The following is a 22,992-nucleotide window of genomic DNA, read 5'->3' on the forward strand; positions in this document are numbered from 1 at the left end:
ATGCATTTAATTCGTACTTTTTAAACATAGCTTCGAAATACGTCATAAACAGTGATGAGTCATTATCCAAACAGTACGTCAGTAGGCACTTGGATGGCTCTGATATACCGACATTCACTTTTCCTGTCGTAACACGTGAACTTCTGGACAAGACGATTAAGTCTATGTTAAACACCCGGACTACAGTCGACGTCTATGACATATCTTTAAACATTATATTAAGTATATGGCCTATTTTATCTGACATTTTAGAAGTTTTATTAAATGACATGTTTCTAGTTGGTACATACCCAAGTGTTCTTAAAAGTACGAGAGTATGCCCTGTATATAAAGGGAAAGGAGACAAGAGTGATGTCAACAACTATAGGCCCATAACCATCGTGCCTACCATCTCAAAGCTAGTGGAGTCCATTCTATCATCTTCCCTAATGGCCCACTTGGAATCTAATAAGCTACTTACTGACCATCAGTACGCATACAGACAAAAAAGATCCACTACCATGGCGGCACATAAGATGGTAGACTGCATTATGACTGGTCTAGTACGGATATGATGGTCGTTCTTGTCTACGTGACAGCGTGATAAAACGGTGTCCGTCACTTTCTTTCCCACGGTGTTAAACAGTGACAGTTATTTTATCACGTGGATAAAGATGGATAAAGCTATCCATAATAGGCTGGCTGATGATAGGTACAAAATGGCGGGCATACTGTGCGATCTTTCAAAAGCATTCGATGTAATAAATCATAAATTGCTTCTAAATAAGTTAAGTATGTACGGCATTACTGATTCCGCTCTAAGTTTGTTTGCATCATTCTTGTCTGGCCGCAAGCAGGTGGTCAAAATGTCCATAAGTGGCAAAACAGTGTCTTCAGATACTGGTTATGTCAATTTGGGCATCCCTCAAGGATCGGCAACTGGCAACACGTTATTCTTATTATTTATAAATGACCTCCCGTCGGCAATTACGAGTGGCATTTCTATTCTATTTGCGGATGACACAACAGTCGTCGTCAACGCACCATCGCACACGCAACTTGCTGAAAAAATTCACGAAGCAAGTGACCAGTTGAAAACGTGGTTTTCCTCTAATGGCCTGCTCTTAAATGTGGCCAAATCAAATGTTATGATTTTTTCAGGACGTAACGCTGAAGTGCCACCGTGTATCGCTGACGGGCCTATGCCTATATGTAATGAGACCAAATTTCTGGGTTTTACACTTGACTCAAATCTGCATTGGAAGTGCCATGTTGACGGGCTATGTAATAGGTTGAGTAGTGCTATTTTTGCCATAAAAAAGCTACAACCACTAATATCTAGGAAGTCACTGAAGGCCGTATATTTCTCGCATTTTCACTCGTTGATGTCATATGGTACGGTTATTTGGGGCAATTCCACGGATGCAAATCGCGTATTAATACTCCAGAAACGTGCGATACGGTTACTGGCAGGAGTTAAACCCAGGCACCCTTGTAAGGAAGTATTTAAGAAAAATCGAATAATGACGCACTACTCACTATACATATTCGAAGTATTGATGTTCGTAAGAAAAAACCTCCCACAGTTTAAACGTGTTGAGGTCACGGGCAAATTAATCAGATCCACGGGGAGACTCAGAACAGTGCCGCGACGCATGGCACTTTCATGCAAAAACCCGCGAGTAATCGGCCCGACATACTACGAGCGTCTACCCGCTGAATTACGAATGGAAACATCTGACGAAATATTTGAACGTCAACTGAGGGTCCTTTTATTGAATAATCCACTTTATTCAGTAAATGAGTATATGACTTTGACATTTGAAATTGTAAATTGAATCGTGTAAATTTGACATGTTCTCATTTATTGATATTCAACGTAATGTATACCATATTTATTGTATTTAGAACATGACGATCATTAAGAGATACTCGTACTTAGTTATTCCCGTATTTTGTTTTGACATGAATTGATAAAATTGTTGACAGAAGATTAATTATTTTTAAGACATTTTTAATTTGTATCTAATAAATAATATCATGTTAATGTTAATGACGATCATAATATAAATTCATGTAGATTAGTTTAGCATAATTTATAATGTAATTTCATATTATGAGAATAAATATCTAAATCTAAATCTAAAATCTAAAAGATAAATCCTTGGAAATTGAAACAAAATATGTGTATTGGAGAAAAGGTAGGCGCCCTTGCGCTTCGCTTTGCTCGTCTTGGTGGGGGCATTACCGTGCCCCCAGATTCTTGGAATGTTGTAGAGAAGGAATGTTTTTATTACATTCTATTCGTATACATACAAGCTAATTCTCTTAGATTCAAGCTGATTTTTTAAATGGATGAACATAAGGAGTTGATCTTTTGTTATTCTTATAATACAAGCATTCAAAAAATCAATTGTGTACCAATCTATTTTGTGACATATGTTTTTAGCAATTAAGGTAAATAATTACTAACTTCCAGATATGTATGACATGTGATATGAGATGTGATATGTTTTGACTTGAACCAAACATTCACAACAAACGTCTGATATAAAGTTGCTCGCTTCAGGCAAGAGCACGATAACTTTTAACTCATATTGCAAAATCACATTCATTTGTCATATGAAGACACCTTAATCATAATAATTCTGAGTTTTAATAAAATAGGAATTCGAATTACGCTGAAATTACGAGTATTACACGAAAGCCAGCCTGTGTGTGTGCAGCGACTAGTTATAAAAGGACAGTCATCGAGTTTTGCGAGTCTAAACAGTGCTAGTTCTAGTATTAGTGTTTGCTATTTTATTGCACCAAATGTATCACATAAATCACATGGAACAAATGATCGCCCGTCGCATCGTGCTGTCTTGTAGTCTCTTAATCGCAACACGCCTGCCCTACCTGAGTCACAAACCTAACAACCTCTGCAAACCTTTCTAAATCTGTAACTTCAGCTATCAGCGATAAAATTAAACGAGATGTTAATCTACCAAGTATTTTTCTCGAGCGAGAAAATAGTCGCTATCTCGTCAGCGTTAGAAATGCTTATCTACTTAATACTTATGTGTCTGCTTATTGTTTCAATGTATGTTCAAAGGATTCACTTTCTAAGCACGTTTAGCATCACGAAGTTTAGCCCCAAGCTCATTAATCACGGTTGTTCCTCAATAAGGATATAGGGAAATAAAACACGTTTCTACCGAAGGTCCAATTATTCAACCAGATTGGTCATTATGGGCCGAGTGCCCGGGCTAATTGAGGACCCTTTCAGCAACAAATTCATGGTTTTCCGTCTTAACGGTCTGCGAGGCAATACGAAAGGTACAAAATAGAATGATTATGTTATTATCGTTGCGAAATGTGATGTGTAGAGGAGAAAAGCCGGACATACGAAAGCATTTCTGCCACAGTAGAAAGCCAAACGGTTCGCGGTAGCTCGATTAGTAAAAAAGATCGCGCTACACATTTTTTACGCCTCTTGACCCTTGTAACCCATTGCACACATTGTACCTACGTTTAACTCAAGTTCAGCAATTCTGCCGTAAGATGAACTTAAATAACAAAATAGCGCCTGTAAAATCAGCAACCTCAGGTCTGCGTAGCGTTGTTTCAACCACTTACCGAACACGAACGCCGTTTTAAACGAACCAGCATATTTTGATCTGAAAATTCTTGCCTACTTAAACTGCATTCCAGCCAAGGAAAATCAAAAAGCCCAGCGATTGGTTTTTTGAAAAATTTGTATCCCTCGGACCTGGCGAAAATAAGTATTAGAAAGTATTTGGCAAAAAAAATATCAGTAGGTATGTAGAGGGCCTTGAGGGGCAAACGTTACGAGGGTAATAGCTAGTTTTTGATAAGAATAGAATCATCACTATTACTACATAGTATAAAACAAAGTCGCTTCCCTGTCTGTCTGTCTGTATGTGTGCTTAGATCTTTAAAACTACGCAACGGATTTTGATGCTGTTTTTAGGTTTCCGTAGCCAAATGGCAAAAAACTGAACCCTTATGGATTCGTCATGTCTGTCTGTCTGTCTGTCTGTCCGTCCGTCCGTATGTCACAGCCACTTTTTTCCGAAACTATAAGAACTATACTGTTGAAACTTGGTAAGTATAGATGTATTCTGTGAACCGCCTTAAGATTTTCACACAAAAATAGAAAAAAAATTTTTGGGGGTTCACCATACTTTCTAATATCATTTTTTTCTAAACTGAATAGTTTGCGCGAGAGACACTTCCAAAGTGGTAAAATGTGTGTCCCCCCCACCCCCTGTAACTTCTAAAATAAGAGAATGATAAAACTAAAAAAATAATTTGATGTACATTACCTATACCATGCAATTCGAAAATTGGTTTGAACGAGATCTAGTAAGTAAGTAGTTTTTTTTTAATACGTCATAAATCCCCTAAATACGGAACCCTTCACGGGCGAGTCCGACTCGCACTTGGCCGCTTTTTTTAATAGATGATTGATTCAAGAAGAACGTTTATGTATAATTTGTTAACCGTGCGAAGCCGGGGCGGGTCGCTAGTTAATAATAAAAAATACCTTCTCAAGCATTGGTTAGAGCAAATTATGCGTAATTGTACTACGCTTAAGGTCATATTCCAATTCTGGTAGTCTTGCAGCGCACCAATGTTGTGAATGTGTAGCATTACTGCCGACTGTATTTTTGAGATTTAATGTTACATTTCTTGCAGCAACGTTGCACTATTCATTGGAATATTACCTTCAGGTACCTATTCTGGTTCGTTATAATATTTTAAAGGTTAATGCTCGCTTACTCAAACAAGAACCGGCGCAGGATGTCTATCAAAATATTGACACATTATTTCAGCAGTAGCTCATGTGAATTGGCCCATAAATCCTAGGCAAAACACACGATATTTGTATAGGACAGAGCTAAGCGTCAACTATTAGAAACTAAACGGTTTGGTACTTAGTTTGCTCGCTTAAACTTTGTCAAATAGTTGGTACCAGTGTTTAAATGAAAAGCAATAAGTCAAACCCTTGCACATGTCGTATATTTCCATTGCTTGACGATCACAGGCGAGTGGAACAACTTTACTCTTGCGCCTCAGAGCCAAATTGGAAAAATGTCTGTATACGGCATTGATATCGCACAGACAAAAGGGTCTAAACACTTGCGTAATTTAGTCTTTCCGCACTTTTGGTATGTCAGATTTTTAAGAAAGAACTACATATGAAATAATAAAATTAGAAATAATATGGGTAATAAAATTAGAGACGGAATTACTACAAAATAGGTACCTAATCTGAATTAATTATTACTTTTACCAATTATTATCACAGCGTGGGAAGATCCTAGATCTGGATCACAGGAAACTATACATACACACAGCGCTCTACTATACATGTATACATACAGATACAGACAGCGCTCGACCTATCGCGCGCTCGGCTTATGTATGATGATGACGACGATGAGATAGCGCGTTTCGAATAAGGTCTCCCTCTTCATCTTCCTCGCGTTGTCCCGGCATTTTGCCACGGCTCATGGGAGCCTGGGGTCCGCTTGGCAACTAATCCCAGTAATTGGCGTGGGCACTATTAGTTTTTACGAAACTGCCTCATCTGACCTTCCAACCCAGAGGGTAAACTAGGCCCGTATTGGGATTAGCCCGGTTTCCTCACGATGTTTTCCTTCACCGAAAGGCGACTGGTAAATATCAAATTATATTTCGTACATAAGCGGTGGTGGCCGAGTGGATATGACGTCCGACTTTCAATCTGGAGGTCGCGGGTTCAAATCCTGGCTCGTACCAATGAGTTTTTCGGAACTTATGTACGAAATATCATTTGATATTTACCGCTAGCTTTTCGGTGAAGGAAAACATCGTGAGGAAACCTGCATACATCTGCGAAGAAATACAAAGGTGTATGTGAAGTCCCCAATCCGCATTGGGCTAGCGTGGGGACTATAGCCCAAGCCCTCTCGCGCATGAGAGGACGAGGCCTGTGCCCAGCAGTGGGACGTATATAGGCTCACATTATTATTATTATTCTTATTATTTCGTACATAAGTTCCGAAAAAATCATTGGTACGAGCCGGGGTTCGAACCCGCGACCTCCGGATTGCAAGTCGCACGCTCTTACCGCTAGGCCACCAGCGTTTCGAATAAGATCTGCTGTGGTATAAATTCGTGATTCCCAGATTTGTTTACACACGTGCTTCCTGCAAAACTTTTTTTGATAAAATATGCTGCCCGCTTCGCATCAAAATGCTGAGCACGGAGGGACTTTATGAATTTCGAAGGGAGCATTCAAACTGCCGTAAGTACACGTTTTTTCATCCGTCATGTATCGGTACTTAATTTTTCTATAATGGTGGAGAACATCGGGTGTTTTTTGTATCTTTGTAGCTTTAGTTTTAATAAAAAAATGTGTGTGTCGTGGGTGTTGTGTGTGTGTGCGTGTGCGTGCGTGCGTTCATGCGAAAACGTATATTACAATTGCTAAATTCCACGCAGTGATAATAATTTGACAGAATGAAATATAAATCATGGTACAAAATATTTACTAAATGATTAACGTAATGTTTATTACACAAACAAACTTAAAATTCGAATCAGGCTGCTAGATTAGGTAAGTATAATGATATACCTACATGAGGTTTTTTAGCATATTTATTAAAGTTGTAATTTTAGTTTAGTTTTGAAGAAAATCTGTTAGAGCCTTGAGCACACATAAAGTTTTAATTAAATATTAGTATTTCTTCCATTGTTTACTCATAATATTCGTAGTCTTCCAGGCTATCAGGTGTTTTTTCGCAAATAAAAGGTCGAACCATTCCACACTTCGTGTTAGCCAGAAGGCCATCCCTAAACACAGTTCCACAGGGCCGGTTCATGTTTGCCGTCGTGTCTGCTGATGGATAACCGTTTACCCACTTATCGTAACCTGCGGCGTTGAGTGTTTCTCCTGTAAGCAACATATTATAATATAAGTGGCCTTAGGAATAAACAATTACCGAAAATTCATAATTATAGGTACAGAATTAAAGAAGAATAAGAGAGACGTATTTATTATTCCAATACCAAGAGAAACAATACGACTTGTCCCAGTGTTCATCTTGCCCTTCCTTCTTAAAGCAAAGATTACAGCTAACACATTCATTGGGTATGCACCAGGCATAGAATTGTGTACGCACGCTGTGAATAGTTTAGTTAAAAATATTGCAGATGCATTGTTTTTTTTGAAATTAATCAAAATATCTTACCGTGAATAGTAAGCCATAATCCTCGCCGGCCCCAATCAGATACTCCAATATGCGCCATAGACTTTTCAAAGCTCCCTGGCATGACGCTGTCAGGATTTGAGACGTACAATTCCCTAATCACTGAAGCTTCCACGTTGCTATTAATGATGGCAAGGTATCCACCCTCCCCGGAGCAAGCAGCAAACGCCTGAGTCCAGTTTTGGGGGAAGCGGTGGAACTTGTAGCAGCTGCCAGTTTTTACGTTTAAGGCGTAATCTGTGTAATTGGTAAATCAGATTAAAATAGCAAAATGTACAAAATGTGAATTACGCTCACGACTACATAAAAAAACGATCTCCAAGATGGCATTTTAAGACAAAAGGGTTCGGTGAGAGCGAGGTGCATCATGTTGGGTAATTGACTAAAAAGACAATGACAATTAATATATTTACATTGTTTCAAATAAGTAATAGAGTTCCTATAATATTTTTAGACTGTGCTGGAAATTAGTGTGACAACTTTGAAGAAGTACGAGTAGCAGTGACAAATTGTGTAAATAATTAAATTAAATAATACCAGTATCAATTGTCCCGCAGGCATTAGTAATCAGCTTAGTTTTTTTCTTGTAGCAAAGGAAAGGGAAGATGCCATTACAGTCCACGTCCGCAAGGGTCCCGTTGTGATACATAGCGAGGCAGTTCTCTTTGTCCCCGAAATTGTCAGGTTCCCCAGGAGCCCAAGTCACGTTGATTTTCGAGAGGGGAGTGCCTGAAAGTGTAATCTTAGTTAATATAACAGCCCCTGAACCACAATCGACTATAATAATTGCCTCCATTTATTTCCGTTCAGATCACCCGGAAAAAATAGGTATATTATGTTTCGTTCCAGTTTGTTTTATTCTTACAAAAAGTAAGTCAAAAACATGTCACATTGATTAGTGGTATATTCACGGTTTCGCGATTAAATTAATTTAATTAGCAGCATTATTTTCGTACGATTCACGGCATAAGTATAATTATAACTGCGGTGCGCAGAAGACTAGGAGAGAAAGTAACCATTTAATTTTTGTTTTGTTTCATAATAAAATAAAAAAATACATTAAAATCAACTATAGGTACCTACCTACTCTTAAAACTAAACACTACTACTAAATATAATCTAAACTAACAAGTACTAAACCTATCCACCAAACTCGCCCCGCGCCCCTCCAGACGCAAAGGAGCCCATCACGCTCGCCGCGTTGCCACGTTGAACCGCGATGGACAACCTTTGCATGAGGAACGACCCGGAACGAGGATCATGACCACTCTGTCTCAAACGCCTGCCCACTTCCCCCATTACCATACCATTTAAAATGTATACTATACGAACCTTCAATAGTGTAATAGTCTCCTTTAGAAAACGTAGCATGAATTCCTGTGTATATGGCGAAGGAATTTTGCAGATTGGCTGACAGTAATTTCATCGTATTGTTAAGGTTTTCGGTTTCGGGAGAAGCAAGTACGGCACCTAAAATGAATAAGTAAGCATTATTTTAATAACCCATGTTTTATGCTAGTCATTGACTCAAGAAGCTTAAATAGAGACGTGTACGCGTATTTTTCTTCCGACCACGGCAAAGTATAAAACAAAATTTTGGTTAAAAATTGTCAGATGACTGCCTTTTTAAAAATCAAGGCAGTGGTATTGACCGTAAGAAAAACTTTTAAGAGAAAGTTGATAACTCATGAAAAATTTAATATTTTTTTCTTTGTCTAGATCATCTTTACATTTACCAGACTTATTATTATTATTATTATTGCGAGCCTATTGTGTCCCACTGCTGGGCAAAGGCCTCCCCCCTCTTCTTCCACTCCTCCCGATTTTGAACTACATCTGGCCAGTCGCTCAAAAAGGAGTCTAAGTTATCCCGCCATCGCCGACGAGGTCTGCCGGATCTCCGGTTCGACTCACGGGGCACCCACTCTGTGGTTATCTTGGCCCATAAGTCATTCGGCATGCGGCAGACATGACCAGCCCAGTCCCACTTTAACTTGGCCGCTTTTCGAGCTACATCTATTATTTGAGTTTTAGAGCGCAGCGTGGTGTTCCGGATGCGATCCCTTAGTTTCACACCTAATATGCTGCGCTCCATAGCTCTCCCCCGACCCCGAGTTTGGACTTCTGACCAGACTTATAAGCGATAAATAGTTTGGCATTTAATCAAGTCTTGCCAACCATATTTCGCCTACATTTAGGTGATTTAACCTTTTCGATGCCGGATATATCCGAACCGCAAGTCCAACGCCGAAGACGGATTAATCCGTCACAGACCACAGAGCAACATAGACCTACGTGCGTATGCATAAAGTTCAACTTCAGTTTTGACACTTCGGTGACGGTCGTGGCGTCTGAGTGATGGCTTTTGTTTTTGACACGGCGTCGAAAAGGTTAATAAATGGAACTTGTTCCATTCAGTAAATACGAGTAGGTACAAACCTTCACGAAAGCATTTTAACCACGCATTATTCCAAGTAGCAGGCACCTCATGCAGCTTGAGCCACCCTGCAGCCTCCGGGTAGTAATAATAGTCATTGCGAAACTTTCTGCCATCTAGAAATAGAGATAGAATAGTCATTCTGTCATGAATGGCCACTTGCGCCATTCACTAAGCGGTTAAACCTGGAGTTACCATGGTTACGAGTAGAATTTGACACTGGGTTAACGGTGTAACCGGTTAAACCCTGGTTAGTGGGATGATGCAAGTGGCGCCAAGAGTCACGAACTCCCCGCCAAGAATACAGTGGGGAGAAATTTTGTGTGTACAAAATGTACTTTTTCTAATTTCTTCCTATTACAATTTCTAGCAACGAAAACTAGTGCCAGGCATAGATAATATTATTTGACTACTCACCGGTTCCATGCAGCAAATAGGGCAAGCACAAGTTGACAATAATAAACACTTTCATATTTACAACTGATCTACTGATTAGTGTTGACATGAGATAAAGACACTAACAGACCCTTTTACAGAAACTTTTTGAAGTGTAACTGATAATTTTGGTAAATGTTGATGTGATGCCCGTTATATACTAATGCGTTTCGGAGAAGTTTTTCCCCTTATCACTGACTAACTGTTTATACTTACTTATTTCAAGGTTGATACAGAATGCAGATAATATTTGGAAGTAGGGTAAACTTACCAGTAACGGCTACACTTAAGAGACTGTAAGTTCAAGTTCAATTTGTCAGTACTTAATTGTGATACTTATTATTTCTTACTTTTGTGATAGTCATTTATAAAAGGTATATTCTTCTCTTTATTCCTCTAGAGCAATTTATAAATAAAATAAATTTCAGACCACACCTCAGTTTAACATCAGTGCGTCATCGTCATGCCTTCAACGGCCCTAATTTAGACAGTTTATAGGTGAATTACAAAAAATTAAGCGTAGTGAAGGATCTGCGATTAGTCTTAACCGGTAAACCCCGGGTTAGTGGGAAGATGCAAGTGGCCCTTAGGTAAATACAGATACTGTAGTGCATAATTATTTTCCTTGGTATTTTCACAAAAACGTACGAACGTGCCTTCATTTCAGTCAGTCTCGGTACATACAGTACTGAGGATGACTGAAGTAGCATGACAAATACGAACGTTCCCGAGAAAATACGATGGAAAACAATGATCTGCTACATCTGTGCCTATATTCTTTACGTATGACAAAGTAAACCGTAGTTAAATAACGGATGGATAACTGTCGATTACCCGTGTTTACGGATTATAGCGATAAGATAAGATGTTTATTCTTATACTTCAATGAAACCAAAGAAAAGTAAAAAATTAGGACTCTTATCTTCGTACAAGACGTCATTGCTGTAGACATGAAATCAAAAGTGCAAATATATGGCTTGACATCGGAGATCAGATTTTATTTTTTAAGACATTTTAGTTGTATCCCATTTATCTACTTTATTTATACAGGTACTTTAGGTAGATTTATTTAGTATCACCGCATTTGTCCATGCTACCAGGGCTGTAACCAAGATTGCAATATTTTTTTAGATGCTTAGATCGTACAGTCGAAGAAAAATGCATATAAGTTTCGATTGAAGTTTTCGATTACTTATTGGCTAATATGCACATATCGGCAGCAATTGAATATGGTGACAGCCTTATTGGTACTTTGTACGTCCATCAGTTATACATCATACGCGACTCTTGCAGCCCACGCACGCGCCGATCGAACTCGCGCATGTGCTCGCGTCGACGCGCAGCGCGTTCCGCGTCTTCCGGCTCGTAGTTTAAGTCGCTGCAGTCACAACAAGCTCCGCAGTTGCAGAACGCGCACCAAGTTTTACCTAACAATGGCAGGGCGCCTGTAAAAAAGTTAAGACAGTTACTTTTTTGGCCGGGGCTATACGTTTTTTGACATTTCGATCGCCTAATTCCAGATCAAAGAGTAAAGTAAGTATATTGTTCCAGATTATGAGCCATTCCGCCACAGAAGTAATGGCGGTCTGTCAAATATTGCCAGTCCAAAGGGATTATTCTCAAGTTGCGTATACTGTTTTGGGCTAGATACAGAATAGGTATTTGGCCTTCAAACCTGTCATAAAAATGATAGGTAAATAATAATCAGGTTCTTAATTTCAGCTCCTTTATACCACCACACGAAAAGTTTATGTAGTCAACGTTCTAAAAAGTTTTGACAACCGGAGTTACCGCGTAATTGCACGGAGCCAAACATCGCCATCTCTATATCAGCTGTCAAATTCATAGCACTTTTGGATTTTACTTTACACATCTAATTAACCTTTTACCAGGCTGACTGTTCAAAATTGACAATATCTGGCTTACTCATCTAAAATAGAACACATGTTTGAAGTGCCGCATGTGGGACATATATATGTATATCCCTTAGCCTGGTAAAGGGTTAATCTTTGATTCTCACCAAGTTCAATAACTTGCGTGACAAAGTCCAGATAAGGGGTCTCCACACCAACGTCCAATGGGGCCTGGCAGATGCGCACGACGTGGGGTTTGCGTTCTGCGTAGCGCTCCCTAATATTGAGGTGTTTGCTTCGACCGTGGAGGGGGCACGGGCCGTTGGGGAAGACTTCCTGGTAATATGCATGATATTTTTTTTGTTGATAAATAACATCTGATTACTGACATTGGGAACCCATTGGGATCTCCAAAATTAATTTATTATTAACCCTGGAGAATATACTGTTATATTGTAGCAGTGATTTATTATAAGATATTTCATACAGATTTTTTTTTTAAATTTTGAATAACGATTTTTGTCGAGTGTCTAACATACTTTGTAGGATAAAACAATTTGGAAATCAGTGTATAATTGAATACATAATTGAAGAGAAGGCGTTTCTAGGAAAGTAATTTACGGTGAATCTTGCCTGAATGGTGTTTCATTCACGTGGTGAATAAGGTTGCCAGGGATTGCAATTATCCCTAAGAAGTCAAATCAAACGGGTCGTCGAAAGGTGTGATAGGTATTCGGGCATTCAACAACTCGGTGCATAAGCCGCTTACACCTCGAAATGTAAGCGTATATAAAGGGCGCTATATTTGAAGAGATTTAGATATATTCTCCGGAATCCTATCATCAAATCTCCCTTTCAGGACACCATCACCTAAATGATAATTGCCCCACTGTGTTATACCTTTTCAAACAACAAATATTTTTCTAATTCGGTCTTGAAATCTACGATAAATTGAAAAACATATATAAAAAGGTAATAAAAACAAGCGAACCATTTTTTATGTCACTCAAAAATGGGTTTTGAATTCTAAAATTAATTTTTTTCACGCCGTGTCAAACACAAAAGCTGTCACTCAGACGCCACATCATTGAAGTGTCAAAACTGAAGTTGAACTTTATGTAAAATATGCACGTAGGTAGATGTTAATCGGTCTTTGGCGTTGAACCTACGGTGCGGATATATCGGTCATTGGCGTCCAAAAGGTTAAATATTGATTCTCACTCTAGGACGTCGCCGGAAGCATTCAGGGACCGGCTTCCTCTCCAAGAGAAGTTCTTCCGAAGTTACCTGGACTTCACCCTTCCATTCTCGTCTTCTGCTCTTGCATATAGGGCGGCACCTGTGAAAGGAAAAGACACTCCAATGATATACTATATGGATTTGGTAATTAAAAGGCCAACGAAAAAAATTATTGGCGATTACTCCACCGATAAGAGCAAAGCTCTAAGTTATGGTGATGATGATAACTATCTATAGATGTAAGCAGATTTAAGATTTGCGGGCCTAAATCTGCCCCAACACACAGCAGTACCTATAAGTGACGTCCAAAAACCGTACGAATACTTGCTAACTAAATAATAAGTTATAACAGATTTTCATATGTCGTACTTATAGGGTAGGTACGATTGTTATGCATAGTGTTGCATTCCTAACGGATATTAAATTTTCAATTGAAGTAGGTGAAGAAGAGACTTTTTTAACTATCCAAAACGAGCACTCTGCAATCGGTTTTCGCCGTAAGGTAAATGATACCTACGCCTAACTTATGTGAATTGTTTATATTAGTTTACCGGGCGATTGAAGCGTGTTCTACGCGAAATGCAGTCGTTCATTTTACTTTTCCAGTAGAAACACCAACATAACGGCCAACGACCGAATAGTTTGGTTCCGAATAGAATTAGTTGCAGCTAGAGTCTGTTTGGAAAGAGAAGAGTCGTGGAATATATTGGGCCCCATACATTCCACGACTCTTCTCTTTCCGTACAGACTCTATTATTACTATTTTAAGGTCTCGCGCTTACAAAGGTTTCAATCTTGATTACTTATTAGTATTAATCAGTTCCGTAGAATAATAGGTAACCACTGAATGAACAAATGAATCAATGAACTCTGAGGTCACCTAAAGGCCAATACCCTACGCCTATGCATTACCTACGGTTACGGGCACGCAACAGCGTGACAGCTGAAATTACAAGATTTCAATCCTATCCTCTAGTCGCCCAGAGGCCTATAAAAAGGTCTCCCGTTCCATTCTAATTTGAATCTTTATTTTGACAAATCAAAATTGCAATTGTATTGGCAATTAAGTTTTGACGTCTGGGTCTAGAGGCTATTTGAGCGTTTTCCAAAAAAAATGTACATTTCATTCATGTCTTCAAAATATTGACTTCTTGGGCTCATTTTACTCAGAATCATTTGTACATTCACGCCTGATACATGAAAAAATGTGTCCCCAAATTTTGTATGAAAAAAATCTTTTTCCAGTGCGTCACGTTCGTACAAATAAAAAAATTATTCATACAAAAATGTGACGATCTGGAAAGGAAATCTTGGGACACATTTTTTCATGTATGAGGCGTGAATGTAAAAATGATTCTGAGCAAAATGAGCCCAAGAAGTCAATATTTTGAAGACATGAATGAAATGTATTTTTTTTTGGAAAACGCTGATTTACAAACCCGCTTTTTCATGCGCTTGTTTAAGTTCAGCATCAATCTAGAATAGAACTATGTTTTTGTTTATTTAATGACTCTTACTATTTTCAATTTTCTAACAAAAACTCATTTAAAACAGCAATTATTTGATTGTTGTGGCAAGACAACTGGTGTTCCATTTTATTTAATTTCTACATTTTCCTGTCCAGCTGTGCGCAGTAATTAATCATCGCTACCTCATTGAGTTTCTGCTCGTTGGATTTGTTTTGAAACTCTTGAGAAGAAGCGTCGGCGGCAAATAGATGCTTATATATAATATTTTTTCGATGCTCGTAACTATATTCTTTTTCCCTGTTCATTATATAGTTAGACCACTGTTTAGTTACACACGCCGCCAGGCAAACAGTAGTAAACGTATCTGTATTACATAACACATATTGGTCGGACCATCTCCCGTTAGTGATAGAATGTAACTTTAAGATTATTATTCCTTTGGTGCCAGCGCACGTCGTCGAGGCTAGTAAGGTTAAATGGGGTGAAAGAGATGACTCGCAAAAAGAAAAATATCTCAATTTTTGCGATAGGGAATTAAGGAAAATAAACTGTCCGTCAGATTTTAGTACCTGTGCCCATAGGTTGTGCTGTGATGAAGGTCATAAGTTGATTTTGAATAACATGTACTTGTCGATTGTTAAAATACTTAGTGTAGGTGCTGAATATAGTTATGTCGAACAGAGACGTAGGAAGCACAAATATGTGACAGGTTGGAACAAATATGTGAGCGACGCGCATAGGATGGCCAGAGGTTATTTTTTTAATTGGCTGGCATATGGGAAACCCACTGCTGGGCCCATTTACAACAAAATGTGCGAGACCCGTCGGATTTTTAAATCTAAATTAAAATATTGCCAAGAAAATCAAAAACAAATCAAGTTAAATATTATTGCGGAACACCACTCTAAAAAAGATTTTGGAAAATTTTGGAAAGAGACTAATAAATTAAATTTAAAATCGGGTCAACCTGTGAGCGTCGGTGGTCTACACGACCCCTCGAGCATAGCTAATGCTTTCAAACAGCATTTCAAGGTCGAGTCGCCACTCGGACCTTGCTTGCCAGCGAATGGGGAGGGCTGTCGGGAGATATCGGTAAATTTCTCTGACAAAGAGGTGTCCTCTATAATTAATAATATGGTCAGAGGTAAATCTCCCGGACATGACAATCTTAGCATAGAGCACCTGAAATATGCGGGCAACCACCTGTCGAAAGTATTGGCAATGTTCTACAGCCTCTGTCTTAGTCATAGTTATTTACCGGATGAGCTAATGTACACTATAGTAGTCCCAATAATTAAGAATAAGACTGGAGATGCATCAGATACGAACAACTACAGGCCCATCTCACTAGCAACCGTCATTGCCAAGGTACTGGACACTCTGCTTGACAGGCAGCTGGACAGGCATGTTCGTCTACACGATGCGCAATTTGGCTTTAGGCCGGGCCTGTCCACGGAAAGTGCTGTTCTCTGCCTCAAGCAGACTGTCCAGTACTATACCTCCAGGAAAACACCGGTATTTGCATGCTTTCTAGATCTATCTAAGGCCTTCGACCTAGTGTCCTATAAAGTTCTCTGGCGGAAAATGCAGCAAGTTGCCGGTCTTCCTTGTGAGGTAACCTCCCTTATTAAATACTGGTACCATACTCAGAAGAACAGCGTGAGATGGGCCGGTGTGTGTTCGGAGGAGTACAGGTTGGAGTGCGGCGTGAGACAGGGGGGGATTTCGTCTCCTCGGCTATTCAACCTGTACATCAACGGACTGATTGAGGAGCTGAGCAACGCCAGTGTCGGATGCTCGGTTGACGGTGTTTTTATGAACAACTTCAGCTATGCAGACGACATGGTGTTGCTGGCGCCATCTCTGGGTGCTTTGCAAACCCTAATCGGTGTCTGTGAGAGATACGCAGGAACCCATGGACTCAAATATAACGCCAAGAAAAGCGAATTCTTACTTTTCAAAGCGGGTGCTAAAACGTATGAGGTCCTGCCACCGATTACTCTATGTGGCACAAACCTGAACAGAGTCAGGCACTTCAAATATCTGGGTCACTGGGTAACTGATGATCTCTGTGATAACATGGACATCGAGAGGGAGAGACGGGCGCTGTCCGTCCGCTGCAATATGTTGGCACGTAGGTTTGCAGGGTGCACTAAGGAAGTCAAAATAACTCTATTCAGGGCATACTGCCAGTGCTTCTACACATGCAACCTATGGGTCAATTTTACGCAGAGGACGTACAGCGCTCTTCGAGTGCAATATAATGATGCCTTCAGGATGTTGCTCGGTTTTCGAAGGAGGTGTAGTGCGTCGGGCATGTTTGCGGAGGCAAGTGTTGATGGCTTCCATGCGATTATAAGGAAACGCTGTGCCTCCTTGCTCGATAGGCTGCTGGGGAGTCCGAGCAGCATCCTGAGGGTATTTGCCGGGAGGTGGGACTCACCGATGATGCGTAGATGGATCGGTCTGCACTCCAGCTTTGTAAATTATGATAGTTAGTCATAAGACAGAGGACAATGTAATTTAATGTAATTTATTTGTAATATTAATGTTGTATTCGTTTTTTGTTATTGTAACTGTTATTTAATTTTTAATTTAATTTATATTTATATTCCTATGTACTAACCGAATTTGATTGAATAATGTATAATAATAATAATGTATACTAACACATATGGGTATCTTCCTGAAATAAATTTTTATTTAATTTAATTTAATATATCAGATAGAACTGAAATAAATTTCTACGATAAATTACATTGAGGGTTAACCTTTCCGTTTCGTAGAACTTGTACTTGTATCTCTTCATATGAAAAGGGGTCGCGATTTCCTATCGTAGGTAATATTTTAACATAAAGGACGCGACCCTATGATGTCGGCAACGGATATTACCCACTATCACTAATCGACTGGTAGGAAAATTAAGTCAATATGAATAAAAACCGGCCAAGTCTGTTCCGGTATAAGTACCTGTCATAAATAATTATCTTACACAAAGAAGTGTGTAAAACTTTAAACGCTTAAATCAATTTTGTATTAAACTTTCAAGTTCTCTTTGGTCAAAGTAATGGGAATTAGTAATTTTGACCATTGTACGTCGATTCAGTAATGATGATTCAGCCTTAACGGAACGGCAGCTGACGTTCATGGCGCTTCACGGTCATCTCCCTCAACCACTCTAAGAGTTATTGCCTCAGAAGAACCTCACGGTAACTATCAAAAAAATTGAAATGACCTTTTTATTGACCCTAGTCGGTACTGTCACATGCAATGTGCATGCAATATTGCAAGATGAGCTGAAGAGATGTAACACCCCATAACTATGATGTTTGATCTCGTTTCATCAAGTAGGTAAGATATTTTTGGTGTGACTCTACACACCTAATGGATTCAGTCTTATAATAATTCTTCTATTTCTCCTTGGATTTATTGAAAGAAATCTACTTTTAACTTATGAAATACTTACCTACACAATTTTTATTCATATTTAGATAAATTTTATTTACAAATATCCCAAAGCGCACGAGATAAATTAAAATTAGGTAAGTGCGTACTTGCAAAGCCCCTCGACCTTTTTTGGATCCCTCTTGGTTTTTGGCAACGTAATCATTTTATGTTTAGAATAATTATTCTCACATTGAATTAATTTTGTAATAATATGGCACGTTGACAACACATTTTTTATGTAATGTCAAAATGACACTAAACCATAAAGTAACTTAGTATACCTATCACCAAATCACTAAACGTTAGAAAATTCACGTTTTAGTGTACAGACTACAGACGCCATCAGATATATCGGAGCGGCTAAGGTGCTCACAAATATCTGAACAATAACAATATATTGACAATAAAAGTTTAACAGGCACGTTACCCCGCACTAGGCAGCATGGCCTGTATCGCGGGGGTCATGCCTTGACAATAATGGCGTGTTCAGATATTTGTAAGCTTCTTGGCCGCTCCGATATATCTGATGGCGACTACTATACGTATTATGTTTTTCGTGTAGGCTAAGGTGTAGGCTATGCATATTGAAGCATATGCATACTCGACGCAAGTAGGTATTGAAGTCCACAAAATGCTGAAACAATTGTATTTAAGTATGTTACCTGTTAACAAATATTCCATCGGCGTCACAGTTCTCTGACCGGTTTTGAATCTTATTGTATTGAGATAAAGCCTAACTGGTCAGGTAAGTGTATTGCCGATAGCACCTACTTAATACCTTACACAGTAGATTAAGAAAGATTGTTGAATGTTACCGTTCGCCAACAAACTGTCATGCAGTTTGGCGAAAGATTAAAAAAATAAAAAATAACGAGAGAATGAGGATAAGCAGCATCCTGTTAAATGAACAAAGATAACAGTCATAATATTTGCGCTATAAAAAACATTTCACTGACCGCTTATGTGTCGGCTTGCAAAGATCGTGATATAAAACCTGGAATAAAATAACTTTGACAATAACATAACATTTAATTAATTAAAACAACAAAATAAAATTGTAGTCAAATCATACAGTAAAAAATGATTTTATTTAGTGTTATTTCCCTAGCTTTTTGTATGGCAGTAGTAGTTGTAGCACGTAAGTATTTCATTGTTCAATCATTATATGAAATCTGGGTTAAGTTTGAAATGTGTGCAGTAAAATTATAGAAACAAATGAGGTGCAATTTATCAACTAAATAATTAAAACATTTAAACACCAATTACGTACCTAGATATGTTCGTGGAATTGTGTACTGTTTTATTTAGGTGATCAGCTGAAATGACAAAGCAAAAATTGGACCATATTTCTTGGAACAATAGAACATACAGAATAAGCAGTAGTAGTTATGTTTAATAGGGAGGTACCCTGAGGGGCTACCGCGAAAACCGAAATGGGCAAATTGTGGGGATCTTTCTCTTTTACTCCAATGAAAGCGTAATTAGAGTGATAGAGAAATATGCCCGCAATTTGCGAACTCGATTTTCACGGTTATAGCTCTGAATAATCCTTTTCGTTTGAGCGCTTTTTCAAGTGGTTCCAGAGTTTGTGGAGATAATCAATCTTGTCATATATTGACATAAAACATTGAGTATAATCTTGTACTTCGACAGATGGCAAATTATTCCGGTTTGACTACGACTACTACCAGGAGGCAGAAGGCTGGATGAAGCTTCACCAAATCCCGGCAACATGGCGGGATGCCAGACTTAGATGCTTTAGAGAAGGTATGCCCACTATCTGAACAGTGTCGTTAAACACAGTTGAAAAGTCCACAGCAAAAAAAAGTATAATAATTTTTCCATTCTTCGGCATTCATCTATGGATAAGATCGACGCCTCGCTGTTGATCCACCGATCGATATTTCTGGTACAAATCATACAGGTCGCGTAAAAAAAGGACTACCTTCCCTTCAGACCTCTCTCTTTAAGACTTAGGTACCACTATCACTGCGAGCTGCGCCGTAGTTAACACGCCAATAAGCCATGCTTGCAGAAAGCCTAATCAACCCAATAGCGAAGCAAACGTCTTAAAAACTAAGGCTATTCTTCTTCGGAAGTAGCAATCATCGCCCTAACAGTTATCACTTTGTCCTAGCACGGCTGTGATGTCTATTGTATTTTGTCATCAGGTGCCGCGCTCGCTTCACCAGAAACGGAAAACCTCCGGCATGCCATGCAAAGCATATTAATTAACAACCAAGCAGTAACGTGTGGAATTTTTACTGGGATACATGCTACGTACTCTAAAGGAGATTACAATTCAATTGACGGTAATATTATTTCTATTGTTCATTGCTTTGTTCAGACACGAGTGTCAGAGGACTTTTGAGCTATTTAATTAGTATCTATACTTAACTTGATTAATCATTATTAACTATTATTTCCTTAGGTACCCCATTGAATCGGATCCGAATCAACTGGGCACCCGATGAGCCAGACAACACGGATAACAACGAAGACTGTCTCCTCATGCTGCCCAACGGCACCATGGCGGATGTCAACTGCTCAGACGTTTTCCCATACGTTTGCTACAAGAAGAAGCTGCCCAACATGGCGGTTAACACCTGTGGGACTGTGGATAATAGTGAGTACCGTAAAACGAGGTGACTTTAGGAAATTTTGGGGATACTTTGATAGTTTTAAAACGGCCACTAAATTATCATTATTCATTATTTTCTCGAACTGTTCGTGTAACAAGTTAGATTATTATACATACTTGTTTACCTACTACTAAAAAATCCGAATAAAAATATGTAACGGCTGAAAAACTGAAATATCGAAGTCGCCCCTGCATTTGAAAGTCACCCCGGTTTACGGTATACCATAATGTTGTAGGTTCATCTACTCTCGGAATTTTTATGAATAGGGTTTTCTGAAACCAGGAATAACAACCGAATTGCTAGATTTTATAGACTTATAGGGCACTAGACTAAGTATAATACTCGTACCGTATGTGAAAATGTTACATTCAAACTAATACGAGTACATACCTATCAAATATTATATTGTCGTTCTTTCATAGTCCAGTCCATAGTCCAGGGAAGTAAAAATATTATGTAACAAAGATTATGTCTTTTTGTAGGTTACGCCTTGGATACCCGTACAGGCAGCTGCTATAAGTTTCATACAGAGCCTCAAACGTGGCCACGCGCGTTCTCTGCGTGCTCGGGTGAAGGCGGCCATCTTGCCATTATTAACAGCGAGACCGAGGCTCAGGTTAGATTTTATAATAATGATATATTTATTTGTGCTTCATGACATAAAATCTCTCCAAGGGGCCTACGTGTTGGATCAGTGTCCCCACGCAAGCCTATCAAAAGACCGGGATTATAGGCCCGTGAAAGCTATATTTAGGATATATTTATAAAGGTCTAAAAGACAGAATATTCAATCTTTACCAAAAATAAATATTTCTGTCACTTAGAAAAATCGTCGGCACAAAATATAACACAATTTTTTCTACTGATAAAGTATAAAAAAGGTTTTATTTTTTGTGCTTCAGAAGTACAATATGCCACTTTTGGGTCTCTAGTTTTGTCACCACTCACACATCATCATCTAAAGTTTATTGAGTGTAACTACTGTGACTGTGTCTACTTTTAACGATTCAGTCAGTAGGTAAGTTATATGCAGCGAATTATATGTATTTAACCGTGTTCAGATCCTCAGGGAGATCTATGCACAGCACCCTCCCGGCAGCCTGCCTGGCAACTTCATCAAGCACGTGGTTCACATAGGCCATACTGATTGGGAAGAACACGGGATGTGGATGACTATTCACGGTTAGTAAGGTCTACTATTATTGTTAGTCAATTGTCAAGACAATGATTGAGAATAAATATCATTCATTCACGCAAACAGTCCGATCTTTAACCATCTTTGTGTTTGACAGAACAATTAGAGAATTGCTTTTCGGTTTGGAAGTGTTTTTCGTTATTTAAAGTTTCCAAGTTTATACAGTCAGCATCAATAGTAGCGCATGAAATAACGCTCCAAAAGTACCTATCTGTCATCCAGAAATTATTTTCCAAGTATATATATCTCTACAATTCTCGTTTTAAAGTATCTGTAAAATATTTGGCGTGTAATCTGATCCATTACTTTTGATGCTGATTGTACCTCATAATCTTTTATTGCGGCGTGACAACGAGTTCCACATTATGGCTAAATGGTCTGCTTGAAACATTCTGACAGCCAAGGGTCATAATTTGGATAATTATCGTCTGCTTAAAGTCTGTTTGTCAGTCGTGACCACTTGGTGCTCATGCCTTTACTAATGCTGGTTAATTTTCTAGGACAAAGTTTAAAAGAGGCGGGCTACGACAAGTGGGCAGGCGGTCAGCCGGACAACTCCAGCTCCCAGTTTTGCGGAGCCATGTTCAACAATGGCCAGCTCGACAACGTTTGGTGCGATCGGCCATGCCCCTTCATCTGCGAGAAGAAACCGGATAGCTTACTGGCTGAGGATGATTTTTAAATATTAACAGAAATATTTAATTTTTAGTAGTTAAATATTTTATTATCTATTGGAACCGAGTATAATAATCCCATATATTGAAATAGAGTCCGCGTAGGCTAACTCTGCGCCGACTTTGAGAAAACAAAGTGTGGCCATGCCATTACAAACGTCATAATTTCATAGAAATAATTGACGTTTATAAATTACTAGCGACCCGACCCGGCTTCGCAGGGGTTAATAAACCTTCCTCTTGAATCACTCTATTTATTAAAAAAAAAATCGCATCAAAACCCGTTGCGTAGTTTTAAAGGTCTAAGCATAGGTACATAGGGACAGACAGACAGCGGGAAGAGACCGTGTTTTATACTAT

General features: G+C 38.9%; 3 protein-coding genes across 3 annotated transcripts; 1 reads left to right on the plus strand and 2 right to left on the minus strand.

Moving 5' to 3' along the window:
- Positions 1-6,705: 6,705 nt before the first annotated feature.
- On the minus strand, positions 6,706-10,194 carry LOC134650712 (hemolymph lipopolysaccharide-binding protein-like). Its single transcript, XM_063505644.1, has 6 exons — positions 10,096-10,194; positions 9,681-9,794; positions 8,574-8,711; positions 7,779-7,970; positions 7,224-7,478; positions 6,706-6,925 (listed from the first exon to the last, which is right to left on the minus strand). Exons 1-6 carry the CDS (start codon positions 10,181-10,183, stop codon positions 6,729-6,731), a joined length of 984 nt encoding a protein of 327 aa, XP_063361714.1. The 5' UTR covers positions 10,184-10,194; the 3' UTR covers positions 6,706-6,728.
- Positions 10,195-11,368: 1,174 nt separating this feature from the next.
- LOC134650713 (uncharacterized) lies at positions 11,369-18,362 on the minus strand. The gene is made up of 4 exons (XM_063505645.1): positions 18,229-18,362; positions 13,188-13,305; positions 12,134-12,302; positions 11,369-11,558 (listed from the first exon to the last, which is right to left on the minus strand). The coding sequence occupies exons 1-4, from the start codon at positions 18,282-18,284 to the stop codon at positions 11,377-11,379; spliced, it is 525 nt and encodes a 174-aa protein (XP_063361715.1). The 5' UTR covers positions 18,285-18,362; the 3' UTR covers positions 11,369-11,376.
- An 836-nt stretch (positions 18,363-19,198) lies between these two features.
- LOC134651141 (C-type mannose receptor 2-like) lies at positions 19,199-22,652 on the plus strand. Its single transcript, XM_063506171.1, has 7 exons — positions 19,199-19,259; positions 19,775-19,888; positions 20,293-20,433; positions 20,553-20,747; positions 21,246-21,379; positions 21,825-21,945; positions 22,459-22,652. The coding sequence occupies exons 1-7, from the start codon at positions 19,202-19,204 to the stop codon at positions 22,638-22,640; spliced, it is 945 nt and encodes a 314-aa protein (XP_063362241.1). The 5' UTR covers positions 19,199-19,201; the 3' UTR covers positions 22,641-22,652.
- The last annotated feature ends 340 nt before the right edge of the window (positions 22,653-22,992 follow it).

This window comes from Cydia amplana, chromosome 9 (genome assembly GCF_948474715.1).
Source record: "Cydia amplana chromosome 9, ilCydAmpl1.1, whole genome shotgun sequence".
NCBI lineage: Eukaryota > Metazoa > Arthropoda > Insecta > Lepidoptera > Tortricidae > Cydia > Cydia amplana.

Coding starts and splice junctions, on each gene's coding strand:
- LOC134650712 (XM_063505644.1), bottom strand. CDS start 10,183: ATGTCAACACTAATCAGTAGATCAGTTGTAAATATGAAAGTGTTTATT. Junction 7,971..8,573: donor AGACTATTACACTATTGAAG/GTTCGTATAGTA, acceptor TTACACTTTCAG/GCACTCCCCTCTCGAAAATC. Junction 7,479..7,778: donor CTGCGGGACAATTGATACTG/GTATTATTTAAT, acceptor CCAATTACACAG/ATTACGCCTTAAACGTAAAA.
- LOC134650713 (XM_063505645.1), bottom strand. CDS start 18,284: ATGATTACGTTGCCAAAAACCAAGAGGGATCCAAAAAAGGTCGAGGGG. Junction 13,306..18,228: donor AAGGTCGAGGGGCTTTGCAA/GTACGCACTTAC, acceptor TTCCTTTCACAG/GTGCCGCCCTATATGCAAGA. Junction 11,559..12,133: donor CACGCAAGTTATTGAACTTG/GTGAGAATCAAA, acceptor ACTTTTTTACAG/GCGCCCTGCCATTGTTAGGT.
- LOC134651141 (XM_063506171.1), top strand. CDS start 19,202: ATGATTTTATTTAGTGTTATTTCCCTAGCTTTTTGTATGGCAGTAGTA. Junction 19,889..20,292: donor ACTTAGATGCTTTAGAGAAG/GTATGCCCACTA, acceptor TTTTGTCATCAG/GTGCCGCGCTCGCTTCACCA. Junction 21,380..21,824: donor ACAGCGAGACCGAGGCTCAG/GTTAGATTTTAT, acceptor AACCGTGTTCAG/ATCCTCAGGGAGATCTATGC.